General features: G+C 43.4%; 1 protein-coding gene across 12 annotated transcripts in view; it reads right to left on the bottom strand.

Annotated features, from left to right (window-relative positions):
• The window catches only part of CELF2 (CUGBP, Elav-like family member 2), a 342,086-nt gene that overhangs the window by 169,527 nt on the left and 157,257 nt on the right, over positions 1-15,302 (bottom strand). For 9 of the 12 annotated variants that reach the window (XM_015569971.1, XM_015569972.1, XM_015569973.1 and 6 more), the window contains exon 2: positions 11,773-11,969. In XM_015569971.1, the coding sequence (XP_015425457.1) occupies positions 11,773-11,969 (197 nt within the window). Of the gene's footprint in view, positions 1-11,772; positions 11,970-12,137; positions 12,386-15,302 lie in introns of those variants that run through there. The other 3 variants (XM_015569980.1, XM_015569982.1, XM_015569983.1) reach the window with 3 other exon arrangements.

Raw genomic sequence — 15,302 nt, 5'->3', positions numbered from 1 at the left:
TCCCCATAGACCCCTGTTTTTCTTGACTGCCTATCCCCCTGCCTTATTTTTCCCCAGAGTGCTGATTTAAACTGTGCAGCAGAATGTTTTCTAGCAAACTAGTTGAGAAAGAAGCACCAAAAGGTTTCTGTGCACAAACATTTAAAAATAACGCTTCCTAATACACACTTCACAAAATCAAGATACCATTATGCCGCGGCTAATTTTTCACCTTTGTCTTCCTCTTCTACATCTATCATATATGACTTACTATCCTTCAGTCAGTTCCCACCATCCCCCAGGCACTGCATGAGGCAACTTAACATTTACTATTCTTTAAACAATTTATTCCTCACAAGTCTGCTCTGTGGACACAGCCATTTGAAGAAAAGATGTGCAAAGAAATAAAATTCAGGGTTACCACAAAGTTTGAAAAATATGTATGAGCACATGTACACAAGTACCTCCCATGAGGGGCAAGGCTACTGGTGTCAACTGGATGGAGCTCTATCAGGTAGCAGCCGGACTCTCTTCTTCAGGATCCTGTGCCAAACACTGTTACACAGGAGGAGGGCAATGAGGGCCAGCTGACGCATTACCAACATCCTAGTCCTGCTAACAGGAGGGCTGCAAACTACACATCCTTAGATTTAATGGAGAACCCCAAGAAAGATTTGTTTAGTGAAACTGTATCTTCTTCTTGTCCTATGCTCCCTAAAACAGGGGTAGGAAACCTTTTTTCTGCCAAGGGCCATTTGGATATTTATAACATCATTTGTGGGCCATACAAAATTATCAACTTAAAAGTCAGACTGCTATATTTGGCCAAACATTTAACTCACCCTAATGCCTTGGCAGGAGCAGGCTAAATGATCTCATGGGCTTTACAGGGCCCGCAGGCCGGACATTCCCCACCCCTGCAAAGGGAGGAGAAAGAAGAAGGAAAAGGATGTACAGGGCAGGTTGCTGAAAGGGAAAGGGGCAGACTCCTACGTCACATGATCTTGGGTTCTCATAACACTCTCATTTCACCTTTATTGTATGAACGGCACTGGATTCTCTGCCCCTGAGGCCTCTTGAATATATTTTCCAAGGGAGAACACACACACACACACACACACACACACGCGCGCGCACGCACGCACACACACATGCACGCGCACGCACGTATTGAATGGGCACTGCTAACCCAAAGCTGGCTCTCTGTTTAAAAAAAATAAAGTCCTGTGTTTCATAGCTCTCAGTACCTTCTCTCCTTTTGGGGCAAAAAACATGGCCTGTTCACCTTTATATTCTCAGCACTAAGTACAATGCCTTACACACACTAGGAGCTGATAAATATTTATTGCCACATGATTGGTACTTTGGTAAATACTTAACTTTCTGTGTCATACCTTTCATTTTTTTCTATTCTACATGAATTTCAATATTAAATGGGACCCAAGACTTTCATGGCTACCCTACCCTCCAAATTCCTCTTACAAAAGAGCTGGGCATTAGCTCTGGGAGAGCGCTGGCCAGAGGTCCACTCCTGGGGATCTGTAGTTAGCTGCTCCCACCCTCTCCTTAACTTTCATCATGTTCTCTAAGTTCACCACCTCTTCTGTGTAAAAGTTTGGCTCAAACTCTATACTTTTCCTGCCGTTCCAACACTTTAAGTATAAGCAGCGGAATCCTGGGGTTTAGCATTAATGTAAAGAGCTTATCTATATATAGCCTCACACTGTACTTTAGCATCTTCAAAACTTCAATCGTATTCTCTTCTAACTTTTTTGAAAGCACAATCCCTCCTTTTATGTTTTGCTACAGCTTTTCCCTCGTTTCATTCTTGTGACTCAATGCTCTCAGGCCTTTTAAGTTAACCTCCTGACCTTTCCATCTGGGCTCACCTTCCTGGACCTTAGAGACTCATGCTGCTCTCCCTCAGAAAAGCTCTATCTCCTTGATATATCTTCAGTAACGTGTCCTAATATTGGGCACAGTGGCCTACATAGGAGTGAAAAGCACTCTGTGACAAGTGGTGAATTACCTGCCCCTTAACACTTGGTGTCTGGTATCTTCATTTGTAATATTTAGCATTTTGACCATTAACTTGTCTGAGGCCTTGTTTGTTATGACCCTTACTCTCCCTATTATTAAGTCTCTCTCTCTCTCTCTACATGTCTGGGATGCTGGGTGCTGTTTCCATTAAACCAGCCGTGGGCAAACTACGGCCTGCGGGCCGGATCCAGCCCGTTTGAAATGAATAAAACTAAAAAAAAAAAAAAGACCGTACCCTTTTATGTAATGATGTTTACTTTGAATTTATATTAGTTCACACAAACACTCCATCATGCTTTTGTTCCAGCCCAGTTTAAGAACCCATTGTGGCCCTCGAGTCAAAAAGTGTGCCCACCCCTGCATTAAACCATAAGAGTTTGGGGAAGCATTTTTTTTCTTACCTTAAACTAAAAAGAAGGCAACAAAAGAACAGCGTTTCATGGACTTATGTGCCACAACCCTGAAGATGACTATGGGGAGACAGGTCAGGCTGTGAACTTGGCCTACATAGGCCTAACAGACCCCAAAACACTTTAAAATGTCCAGATTTTGGGTCATTTACAGACTGTATTAAGTGATATTCTGTTTCAATCATTTAATTCATTTCTCGGACTCTAATTTATGATCCTCTAATGGAAACTGAGAAATTCATTACATTATTCTTTTTTTTAAAAAAAGATATTTTATTGATTTTTTACAGAGAGGAAGGGAGAGAGATAGAGAGTTAGAAACATTGATGAGAGAGAGACATCGATTAGCTGCCTCCTGCACATCTCCTACTGGGGATGTGCCCGCAACCCAGGTACATGCCCTTGACCGGAATCGAACCTGGGACCTTTCAGTCCGCAGGCCGACGCTCTATCCACTGAGCCAAACCGGTTTCGGCACATTATTCTTCAAACTGATTACTGTCTGGAGTATATGTCTCCAATTTGGTTTCTCCAATTTGAATTAATGCCAGACTATGGATACTGGATTAGGGACAGCTTTCTCAGTCATTTACATAGAAAGTGAAAAAATATTGATCCCAATACCAATTCCTGTGGTGTTTCATTTGCCATCCCCATTCTCCTTGACCCATTAGTTTTTACCATTATAATCTGCTCATTCAGCTAACTAGCTCCCTTTTCCATTTATAGTGAAACCTGTTTTATCTTAATTTTTTTGCTACCTACGTGTCAATGTGACTCAGCAGAAAGAGGCCTTGTGAAATCCAAGTACATCATAATCCATCATGCCACATGTGCCTTTTTTTCCCAGTTTCTCCATCACATGTGCTCACCAAAGCTGATCTGAAAATATCCTTAGATATTTGAAGAACCAGATTCTTTTATACATTTATTTGATCTAATTCACTGAAAATTTCTCTAGTGTGGTACCTAATGTAGCACTGAGATACCTAATGTCTAACTGATTTTCCATTGATTTTCACAGTTTGAGCCAGAACATTTTCAAATCTCTTGACCAATTGTCCTTAAAGCCAACATACTAGCATCGTTTCTGTTACCAGAGCATATAATCTATACCAATCTGTTGCTAAACCATATTATTTCAGTTTAGTTTTTACTTTTTCCCATTTGGCCAATTCTCTCTTCATCCCTTTTTAGCTTCCAATGGTGTTGAAGATCATAATGACTGTTCTGCATTTCATGATGTTACATCCTGACACACATGTCTCGCTGTAGAGAGAGTTGCTCTAGTAAGAGGTTTAAGCTAGCCAATATTAGAAAACAAAGCAGGAGAGTGAATGGGCTGAGGACCAGTGAAATTTGGACGAGGAAGAAGGAACCAGAGACCTCAAGGTGAAATCTCTTTAGCATCTGTGGCCACGTGTCCAGGAATGAACATTCAGACCATTAAGAATTTATGAACACAAGATAAGAAAATGGTACTAACTGCATTAAGAGCATTGTGCGTTTTACTATGGTTGGACTTTTTACAGATAATAAACTTCTTTAAAAGGAATGTGATGATTTTATTTATATTTTTAATCCTAACCTTCTGAACACTTCTGAAATATCACTTAGCTATGGTGCATTTTAAATTTTCATTAGAAGCAAAGTTTGAAGAAGGAAGGAAACCTTGCAACCCTGTTGGGGCCTCTGGAGTGGGAGTGAGTGAGGGAGAGCAGGTCACGAGAAGCCAATTCCCAGGTGAAGCACACGTATTTAGAGTGACTAATTGAAACACATCTCTTTCCGTGTAGGAAACTGGACCTCTCCTTGCTAAAGGCTGGTTTCATAATGACCCACAGGATGGCCACCCAGAGTGGTACCATTGTGTAACGGATGGTGAAGCACCTCCAGTGTCGAGCAATCTCGTTGGGCACAAATAAAAGGAGACGAAGACTTCTACGCAAACTATAAAGGTACCACTGAGAAAGGCACATGGTGAGATGCCCCAGACGAAGCTCTTTCAGTCAACCTGTAATATGTGTTGGAGGAATTCCAACAGTCTGTCCTCCTACTGTCCAGAGCCATTTTCTTTATTTTTTGTGACTTTAATGCCAGAAATGCAAGTCCACTGGGGACAAGAGGACTGGGGACCTGCTGATGTCCCCCAGGCAGAGGAGAAGGAAACAAAAATGGTTAGAAGCAGCCTGAAGTAATTTCTTTTTGTCTTTGATTTGGGCTCTATTGGTGTGTCCTCTCTATCCCTCCCCCACTTTCACTTCTTTTTTCTCCCCAGAGATGTAAGACTCAAAATGTGCCCAGGAGAGATACTATGTGCCAGGCTAGAAGCTGTTCTTTGATATAAACAACAGAAATCCAGCTCTGTGCAAGACAGACATGGTCCGGTCTCCAAGCACCAGGTGTGGAGTATTTAAAGAGATTTTTTTCTCACGATAACTTAAAAGAGAAAGTTATTTAAAATCTCATTTATCTCAGTCAGTTCTATGAGTGCAATCTGTGTATGTGGAAATAATTAAATCCTCCATTTTGAAACAAAAAAGAATATTAAATTAAAAAAACACACACAACTATATAATGTAACAAATGACTCCATCTCTTCCAAGGATATGATAAGGATCCTGCATGAAGACAAAAATTCTGACTGTGTTTCTGTTAACCGGTAGGACCTGGGACGGCCCACAAAGAAAAGACGTCATAATAAGTTACATAGTGATTTCTGTTAACATAAAGTTAATCAGGATGAAAAGCATCCTTCCTGTAGGCCGCGGAGGCAGCACTAACAGAACTGGGACTGTCCCAGAAAATCTAGGGCAGCAACCCTAGTTTTCAAGAAATTCAGGGCAGAAATCCCAGCCCTTGCTTGTATGCATTAAAATGTAAAATTGGCTCATCTGCCCACATTTTCAATTCTTCTTCAATTACTGATTTCAAGATGACATTGCCTAAAAAAAACTGGCTCCAAGTCCATTTCTATTACTTAAGGGAAGTTTCTGACAGTTCCTTTTTTTTTTAAAGAAATAAAGGAAAGACATAAATATAAAAATGAACCTCTCGCCACCCACTGCACTCCTCCAATATGATTCCATTAATAAAAAGGTCAAAAATGTTCTTTACAAACCTCCCATATTTTAAAGAAGAATGAAGTTTATAAAATTACCAACTCCCTTTAGACTAGCAGCATTCGCATTGTTCTCTCACAGAATATGTCAAACAACTCTGGGGTAGGTATTACTGTGATTGTAAGGATAAAAAAAAAACCTGAGGCACGTTCTCTAAACTAGCTTGTGATAGAACTTTGTAAGTGTCCCGACTTTCCAGGGCCTGCTCTCATTCTACCAGAGCTCAGAAGAATCTCCTGCCCTCAAGGCTGTCCTCCTGCCAAATTCTGAAATGAGTAAAATTAGGCGTTGGTGCCTTTCAGCGTTCTCCTCCTCTCCCTCTTAATTCCGACCATCCCGTCTCATCCTCCAGAAACTTTTCCATTGTACTGAACTGGGAAGAGATTAGAACAAACTCAGATTTTATTAATGAATTCTTGAAGACTGAAGTCAAGCCTTTACGATGGAAAGAAGGGACTCATATTCTGTCACAGTCTAAGCTCAGTGGAGGTGGGGAGAAGCATCAAATTACCGAAGGGGAAGGCGAGCTGCTGTCCAGGCCAGTCCCCTCGTCCCAACTGCTGCCTGACCATCAGGAACAAGAACTGGTAACAGCATCAGAACCACTACAAAAGGTGCTTTTTTGAAATTTAAAGTTAATAACTCTTCCCAGAGGAGCCTTGAATTTAATCTTTGTTCCACCCAGAAAACTCTGGGCTCCAAGCACTGTGAGGGCTGCAGCTGCACCGCAGTAACGCCATGACCTGGGCACAATTCTAGAAAAGGGGAAGTTTTGTCCCTCAAGCCTATGGCATGCAGTGAGAGTCCACACAAGCTACTTCCTATTTCTGGCTCTCTGGCTGAAAAGTCACCAAAGAGAGGGTAACATGGGATCAATGGAGCAATAGGCAGGACCGAGGGTCGGTTCCACCTTCCAGTCTGAAATGCCAAATGATTTTATTCTAATCACTCGGCACAGGCTCCTAAGTGTTCCTTTCTGTAAAACCAGATGAGCAAAGCCTAGCCAACTGAGCTTAGACAAAAGTAACGAGCAGTCATTAGAGTAAGCTTTTACAGGGTGCTATGAACCTGGGTTGCGTATTTGATGAAAATTAAAATATTAAGAGAGTGATAATCCATGGCACAGAATTTCCCTACCACTTACAGGTTCTGAGTTTGGTCTCACTGAACACCATCTAGACCTGCCACCTCTTCCACGATCTCCAACTCCTCAACCTCTCCTTCTTCTCCAGGCCGGGAGCTACCTTCTGTCTTCACCAGCTTCCCTACCTTAGACTTCAGAGAACATTCTAATGCTTTCAGCACCCTTCCTGACCTTCCACCACATCTCCAACTCAGGTTCCCTATGATTCTGTTTCTCTGCTCACCCACTGAGGGACAGGCACAGAGCCACACTACTAAGGCCCACTCCAAATCCACACCACCCGGGTATAAGTGGGTCCGTCCTGTTGCTCTTTCCCCTATCAGCTTTTCCCAAAGCTGTCATTTTAAACCATTCCCATTCTTCTTAAGTCTTCAACTCCACCCGACCTTCTTAGCAATGTGCTATCTGCTGAGAAGACTGAAGGCATCTGTACTGAGTGTCTATTTCCCGCCCCCATTAGTCTGAAGTTCTCTGTTACTTCCTCCTAACTGCCCTGCTGTCTCAAATGTCGGTTCTTTCCGCCCTTTCGCATGTGCTCTTCAGCCACTTCTCTGGTCTCAATAAGGACCCTGATTCCTATCATCCTTACACTTTCACTATCACTTTTTGCTCTGCCTTCTTATCTCTTGTTTAAAAAACAAGCTGTATCTAAGCTCCCTTTCTTTCACAACCAGACTCCCAGAAAGGGCAGACTCCACTCACAGGCCTGCACGTAAACCTAGCAATCCTCCTCCAAGCCCGACCTCCACCCTTCTGGAGCGCTCTCAAGTCCTCTCAACCACCAAGTCCAGTGGCTTTTCTTGGCCTGCATCCTTCTTGACTTTCCTGTGGCACCTACACTCAACATAATCAAAACTGAACTGAGCAGTCCTCTCCTTCCCTGTTCCCACCATTGCTGACTGCTTTTCCATTTTTCCCAGTTAAGCCAAAATCTCTTGGTCATCATTGCCTCAATTTAGTTATCAAGTTTTTCTTCCTTCCACCCAGTCATGTCTGTGCCATTCAATTCCGCCCTCTCTGTTGCCATGACAGATAAACAGCCTCCCTGTTTAACGCCATGTACTTCAGATAACACACTGCACCAATCTCCCAGCCTCTCCCCTTTCACAGACTCGTGAAATATAGCAAATAAAATTTAAATATCTTAGCCTGAGAATTAAGGCCCTCTAAGAACTGGACCGAGCTTATATTTCTAGACACCATGACCTTCCCGTCTTCCATTTCAGTTCATGTATTTCACATTTCCTCTGGACTCTGGGAGAATTCATAGTTCCCAGAAGCCACCCCGCATTTTCTTACCTACATTCCTGAATCAAGCTAGAATATACATGTGTAATGTCCAACATTGTTTTTACTTATTGAAATCTTTTTCTTTAACTGAAATCTTTTTTTTTCATTCAAGATGTGGTAGAGATGCCATCTTTTCCTAAACGTAGTTTTAAGTTATTCATTCCTCCCCTGAACTTCCAGAGTTCAAATATGCTCATATCTTTCTTACTTCCTCTTATTTCATATTCTTTTAGGTTCTAGTTACCTGTGTACTGGCAGGCCTCCTTGTCCCTATTAGATTTCAAGTTCTTGAGGACAGTGATGATGATGATGATGATGATAATAATTGTAGTAATAATCACCACCACCATCATAAGCTCCTACCATATTCCAGCTCTGTGAAAGCATGACTCCATTTCAGCAGCCCTCTGAGGACTCTCACCACTTTCAGATGTGATTAAATAATGTGCCCAAGGCCAACACTCAGGAGTGGTAGAGCCAGGAATTGAAGTTACGCTTGTCTGACTTTAAAAGCCATGCTCTTAACTACTATGCAGTGTTTCTCATCATCTTTATACTTGACCAATAACCATGGAATAAGATATCCACTCCATAAGTCCTAATAGGTGGGATCGTTGACTTAGCCAGGTTCCCCTAAGTGGCTGAGCCTACATGATCAACAAATACAATTATAGGGAGAAGAAACAGACATCTTAGGACCTAACTCTTAAAGGATGATTTCAAAAAATGGAACAAAGTTTTTATGCCTCAAGACTAAACAGAATATCAGATGCAATGTGGGAGAAACATCTGTATCACCTGGATTAGGTAATACCTTGACCTGGTCTCCTTCCTTGGAATCACTGATGTCAGTAAGGCAATGAATCAAGGCCACTCCAAAAGCCTCACTTAGATCATTTAAACCACATTTAGAGAATGCCTTCAAAATTCTAATTTCTGAAACTCTGATATCAGCCATGAGAAAACATGATAATTGTACTCTGCCGGTATAGTCAGGACAAATGTAAATGTGGGGTCCTATTTTATACACACACAGGTAAATGACATATGACACACACAGGTATCAGTGTAAAGTAAAACGGTGATTGTTGCTCTCTACACGTAAGCGGCTAAGGCCTGTAATCCTCCAAGAGGAATGTCATTATACAGCTCAAATCCCATCACAACAAATACCGTTACAACAGAGATGTCTGTATAACAAAAACCCTTTCAGGCTTTGGCTGACAGCCCACGTACTTCTAGCAATATTTGATGTGAGACTTGGAGTTCACAGTAATGGAAATTGACCTATCTTTCCAAAGGTAAGATTTGAATGATTTCTTCTGTAGCTTCTATCCCATGGTACCATGAGTTGGCGTGATGTACAATCTAAACCCAGGAGCATAAAAACTGAACACCAAGACAGAGACAAATCAACCCTGCTCGTAAAGGGCAAAATTCCCTTTTGTTCACCTGGGGAACACTGTGGTCAAGGAGAAGGCCTCTCACCCAACCCTGAAATGGGGCAGAGCAAGGCTGGTGTGTGGCCTGACCTCACGGAGAAGCAAGCTGGTGTACGTAGCACATGAAGACGGATGGACTGTCCTCAAATTTCTACTCTACCTCTTTCTAGCTGTGCAAAGTGGGCTAACATTTCTTAACTGTTTTTCTGAGCCTCCTCTGCGAAATGTGGCTAATATCACCTACTTTCAGGATTTCAGTAAGAACTACAGAGGAGAACACATGTAAAACTTCTCACATAGGACTTGGTACAGAGCATGGGCTCAAAAAGCCCGAACCACGTGTCCCTTTTCCTCTAAGACCGTGGGCTTATGCAAACTATTTTAATGAAGTTAGTTACAAAACCCAGTGAAAGAAGTTAATGAAGTGTATAGTCTCAAACATACCCTGATGAAGAGACTGCTCTGAGGAACATCAGGAAAAAAGAGAGAATATGGTAGAAGAACTAGGCCATGTACAAGTACTCACTCGACTGAGAGAAAGGTCTTTCTGCCTAAAGTAACACATATAGAATACAAAGATAAAATGCAAGTAACCAGGCATCACAGCAAGAAATCAGCTTTGAGCATTCTACCAGAGGACATGTTGAAAAATGCGGAATTCACTAAAATTTGGAGGCACATTTTCCTAGCCAAGGATGAAGGGTGGCTGTTGCTCTGAAGCACTAGTTTCCTGCCTCTGGCCTAGTTTCCTGTGGGTGTCATTCTGCACGGTAGGGGGGCCTTCATTTGCTAAGTCCAGGCCAGGGCATTATACTGTCTTTCCTAAGTAGGATACTGTAGGGGTTAAGTATCAAAAACCATATTCTAGTATTTTCTATTTGGGAAACATGTACGTAAACAGTTTAGGAATATGACTCAGAAAGGCTCTTTCAACGTTGCCCTAATTTGTGATGGGTTTAATCCTTCTGTTTTATATACCTAAGGTCCTATTTTTCAAGTTTAGGGACAACCAAGTGTGTGGCGACAAAATTTTATGTATGTTCTTTTGAAAGTACTCTTGGTGTTACTGTACATGATTATATTTTGAGATAGAAAATGAGAGCCTTATGAAGAGAATCGGAAGGTATGTTTGCTCACCTTTATAAAATACGTATTAGGCTTTTACATTTCTTAAAAGGTTCTAAAAATCCTATCAGACCTCTGCAACTATAGGGCACAAGAGATGACCCCTTTCTCAGAGTCATGACCATCAGGGTTTTAATTGTTACTTAGTCCCATCCCTTCACCTTGACAGTAAGAAAGAGGCTCAGAGACAAGTGTGTGCTCATGTTTATGTGCTCCCTAATGAGCTTGCAGGAGCTCTTGTGAGAGGCTACAAAGAAATAAAATAACAGGCCGGACAGAGATAGGAAGATATAGAGAAAAAGGAAGTGTGGACCCACAGAAAGACAGAGGAGCCCTGGGCAGAAAGACCAAGAGATCAAGAACAGAGAAAGAACAAAATTACTAAAGCAAGGTTAACATATCAACAGAGAGCAAGTGGCAGCAGAGGAGTTAAATTCAGTCTGCACAGAGCTTGCAAAGGACGACTCTCATACACTGAAGCTTCAATGTGGTGCAGAGGCTTCTGGCTTCTCTCTATTTTAATAACTGTCCCCCCACCCTCCCAACATCACCCTCATCTTAAAATGGAGGCAGGAGAAACCACCAGATCGTACACGTGAGTCTTTGCACTGATAAGGGCGTAAACCACAAGCATTTGGAAGGTGTGCTAACTATCTCAGGCCACTAGGGCGTTACTTCCCGCCCCCGAAGCCACACTTCACCTAAAGATGTCCATCTAGACCCCAATAATTGATATCCCTCCTAAAAGTGTACCCTTTATTCCTTAGACCAGTGGGATCACACCAACTGTTTATAAGGCATCTCAGGATCCCCACGGGCTACAGAAAAGTGAAATGCAATTGTAATTACATGAGCTATAATGGGAAGGTAGGGGCAGAAAGAGTTACTCCTGAAATGCAAGACTAGAAACACGATTCCTTAGAGAGGCAGGCACTCCACCGGGGAAGAGGAGCCTGCGCTGCCTAGAAAGTGACCTCGGGAGAGCAATCACGCGCCTGGACAGCGGCGCGACCGCGCCCCTCCCTCCGCTCCTCCTTTCCTGCGTCCCAGGCCCGCTCCGTCCACCTGCCCGGGAGGCGGGCGGGCGGGGGCACGGGGAGGAGCCGGGCTGGCCTCGGGCACCGGGGCAGCAGGCGGCTCCCGCTCGCAGTTCTCCCTCCCGCGGCGATGCCCAGGACACCCAGGAAGGCCCCCAACCGCGCACACCCCGCGGACTGTACCTTTACTCTGGGGAGGGTTCTGACTCCGGTCCCGGAGGACGTTGATCTGGTAGACAGCTCCGTAAGGCTCAAAAAGTTCTTTCAGCTCCTTTTCCGACCAAGACCTGGGGATCTGCCCGACAAACATCTTAATGGCATCTGGGTCTGGCTGGTCGGAGTGATCCAAAGCGCCGTTCATCTTGTTGGCTGTGCCGTTACTGTCAAAAAGGGAACCGGGAGCCAGAGTTAGGGCTGCACGGTGAGGGACAGGAAGAAAAAAAATAGCGGGGTGGGGGCGGGGAGGCGGAAGGAGGAGGAAGAGGAGCGTGGGGCAAAGTGCCTAATGAGTCGTAGAAATTTGATGAACTAAAACAAAGCACAGGCACCATTAGGATGCTCCTCCGTGGCAGGGCGGCGGGCTCGCACTGCAGGCTGCTGCTGCTCAGCACCCAGCCCGAGCCCAGGGCAGCGCCCCGCCGGCTGTCACCCGGGGCGTGGACATCTTGAAACCCAGCTCGGAGGCAGCTGCAAGTTAAGTGCAGGTCTCGTTCTGCAAGGCTGCCATCAATGCATCTGCAGCCTTATCAGCCTCACACTGGCTCTCGAGTGAAAAGAAAGGCAGGGCTGGATTTCTGCTGGATTGCTCCCCTTCCCCTCCCCTCTTTGGAGATTTTTTTTGGGGGGAGGAGAAGAGAGGTGATAATGATAAAGTCACATGAAAAGAAAATGAAACACTTGGCAGTCCTTCAGATGACTAATGCAAGATGCTGAGGATGAATTTGCAGAGTGCGCGAGGCATCCATGTGTGCATCAAATTAGTACGTTGTTGCTGCTCAGAATGGAAAGTGCTCCAGCAATGCGGCTGGCTGCAGCCGATTGGCTGCTCACGCTGGAGAAAAGGGCCAGGGCAGGGAGGGGGCTCCCATTTAAAAAGCACATTGTTTAGGGGACCCAGGCACAAAGGGTTTAATTCAGAGAGGCAGAGGCGATCTCAGAACTGCCGGCTTTGTGCCGGGAAAAAAAAATAAAAATGCAGCCGCAGAAAGTTGAGTTCCCGCTAAAGGACACTGAATATTTCAAATCTTTCACACTCCATAAATTGCTCTCTGTGTGTCTGACTTCCAGATGTTGCACTTGAGTTCTAAACAATCACACGTTTGGAAGAGAGAAGAGGGAAGTCTGCCTTTTCTTCTCCCAGCTTCAGTAAATATTTGGGGATGATACAAAAAGCAAGAACATAAGCCTGTACATATCCATCTTCCTTAAGACTTAAAAAGCCCCCATTTGGAAGAGAGCCTGCAATTCTAGTCACCATCATGAAACATGATAATGAGGGTGTGCGTTTTTTAATTGGGATTCCCCCCATTTGACCTTCAGTAAATCATAAAGCAAAATCACATATCCTCTTTGTCTTCCCTCCTCTGAATGCTCCCTAGACCCACCTACTCTGCCAAGAGGCAGGGCTGAATGCCCTGAGCAGCATGCATTTGCAGTCCTGTGCTCTTGGTTTAGCATCTCAGCCCGTGAAAATAAAATGTGCCTAAATAACTGCACACCTGGAAGACAAAATATCTACAGAGTCAGGTCCATGATCGTCCTCCGGCCCCTGGCCCAAGAGGCAGAAAGATCAAAAAGGGCCCACATAAACTAAAACTTCACTGCAATTGGCAGGTGTCATTTCAATGTAGTCTTGGAGTTATAACAACAAAGTATTCAAAATGATGGCAAATACTCTTCCCTAATACCTGGCTTTAATTTCTACTTCTTCCAATCGCCCTATTTTACCACTCTATTTTTTTTTCTCTCCGTGAGATAAACAATCAAACCATGTACCTTGAAACACTTTCAGAGGTTTCGCTAATCAACCTTATTGTTATAAACCATGTTCTGCTAAATAAAATATTGAGCACAAAATCTTCTTGCAACAATTTAGGTGTAACGCAATGCTTGTTTATATTACAGATCAATCGTTTATCTTGTTCCTGTGCTCCTTTATTTCTTTTCAAATCATCCTCTGAGAATTCAATCAACACTTTAACCCCAAAGAGCTAACCCTGGCGGGGTGGAGGTGACAGAGCCCTACACAGAACAGAATGTAGTGTTCACAACTCTGTGAGAGCTTAGAGTGTGGCAAGACTCGTTTCTGGGGCAGGAAGGACTTGTGGTTAGTGCTGTTGACAATAAGCTAGAATGAAAAGAGGAAGGCATTGCCACAGGTCTCAGCTAACAGAGAACGGAAGTTCAAAAATGGGGCTGGTGCATTTCGTTTGCACAGAACAGCTAGTACAATGAAGGAGCCGGGTGAGAGTATACCAGGCCCAGGACCTAAATTTAGAATTCTAGAGCACGCATTCCATCATGTCTCTCCAAACGAGAGGGCATTTTTACTTTCTCAAAAAAGGCACCTGTAGAGGAGCGCAAAGGAGGGGAGATGGAGGATATCTCTTATACCTTTGGTCTTTATGTTGCTGAGTCCATATTTATAACCCCCTTCCCATTTCAGAAATGCCTGGAGACTTCTTATTACTCTGTGGCAGTGGGTGTTGGAGCTCAGGGCATGGGCTCTGAATCAGGGCACCACCACTTCCTAACTGTGCCACTCTGGGCCTCAGACTCTTCATCTGTAAAATGGGAATAGAGACTTCATCTCCTACAGTCATGTGCTTAGTACAGGAAATGGGCCAGAGTAAGTGTCTAATAAGTGTTAGCTATTGATATTTTTAATCTCTTCTTTGCAGTTGTGACACACTGGAAATGAGTGACCATCACATGTCTACTTTTCATTCCAAATTTGGAATAGGCTCAAACACAACTCATATCCTAAATAATAATAAGTATCTTTTAATGAGCATTTATAAGCTAGATAGTGTGCTAGCTACTTTACAGACATTATTTCTAACCCTCATAACAACTGTAGTGAAAGTATTATTTTCCAGATGCACATATCTAAGAAATAAGTTCCTGTCCTGAAATTACCAGCTCACAAATTATGGAAGCAGAATTCAAACCTAGGGCCAAAGCACAAAATATTTCTAATCTATCATGTTGCCAAATATTGCATCAGGTCTGTTTCTGACTGAGAGTGTACAGCTCACAGCAAATCTATGAGAAGACTAGGCCAAGAGCAAAACATACTGGGTCCCTGGAAGCCCAGCGCCAAATAAAAGTTACCACTGCAAGAAAGACACACGCCTGTCCTCTTTCTGTCAGTGAGACCTGCTGCACTGAAGAGTCTGTTAGGACTACTTTACAGCCCACATTTCCTCACTAATCACATAGGTGTCTCCATCTCCACAGATTCCCTTCCTCTCTATTCCCAGTCACCTCAATAAGTGCCTCTCATCCACATCCAAATCCCTTCCTAACTACTTGCATTTTGCAAACAACTATCCCAAATATTTGCATCATATTTGCATAACAATTCCTTCCTTAAGTAAATCCAAGGACCTCTAGCTGTTATACAAATTCAACAATGACTACAAGAGTACATCTTTCTCAAGGAAAGCTTCCCTGTAGGACAGGTAGGTCTCCCCACCCCCCATCCATGTGAT

Source organism: Myotis davidii, unplaced genomic scaffold (genome assembly GCF_000327345.1).
Source record: "Myotis davidii unplaced genomic scaffold, ASM32734v1 scaffold226, whole genome shotgun sequence".
NCBI classification, from domain to species: Eukaryota; Metazoa; Chordata; class Mammalia; order Chiroptera; family Vespertilionidae; genus Myotis; species Myotis davidii.
The sequence above is the reverse complement of the archived record's forward strand: the minus strand, read 5'-3'. Positions and strand labels throughout refer to the sequence as shown.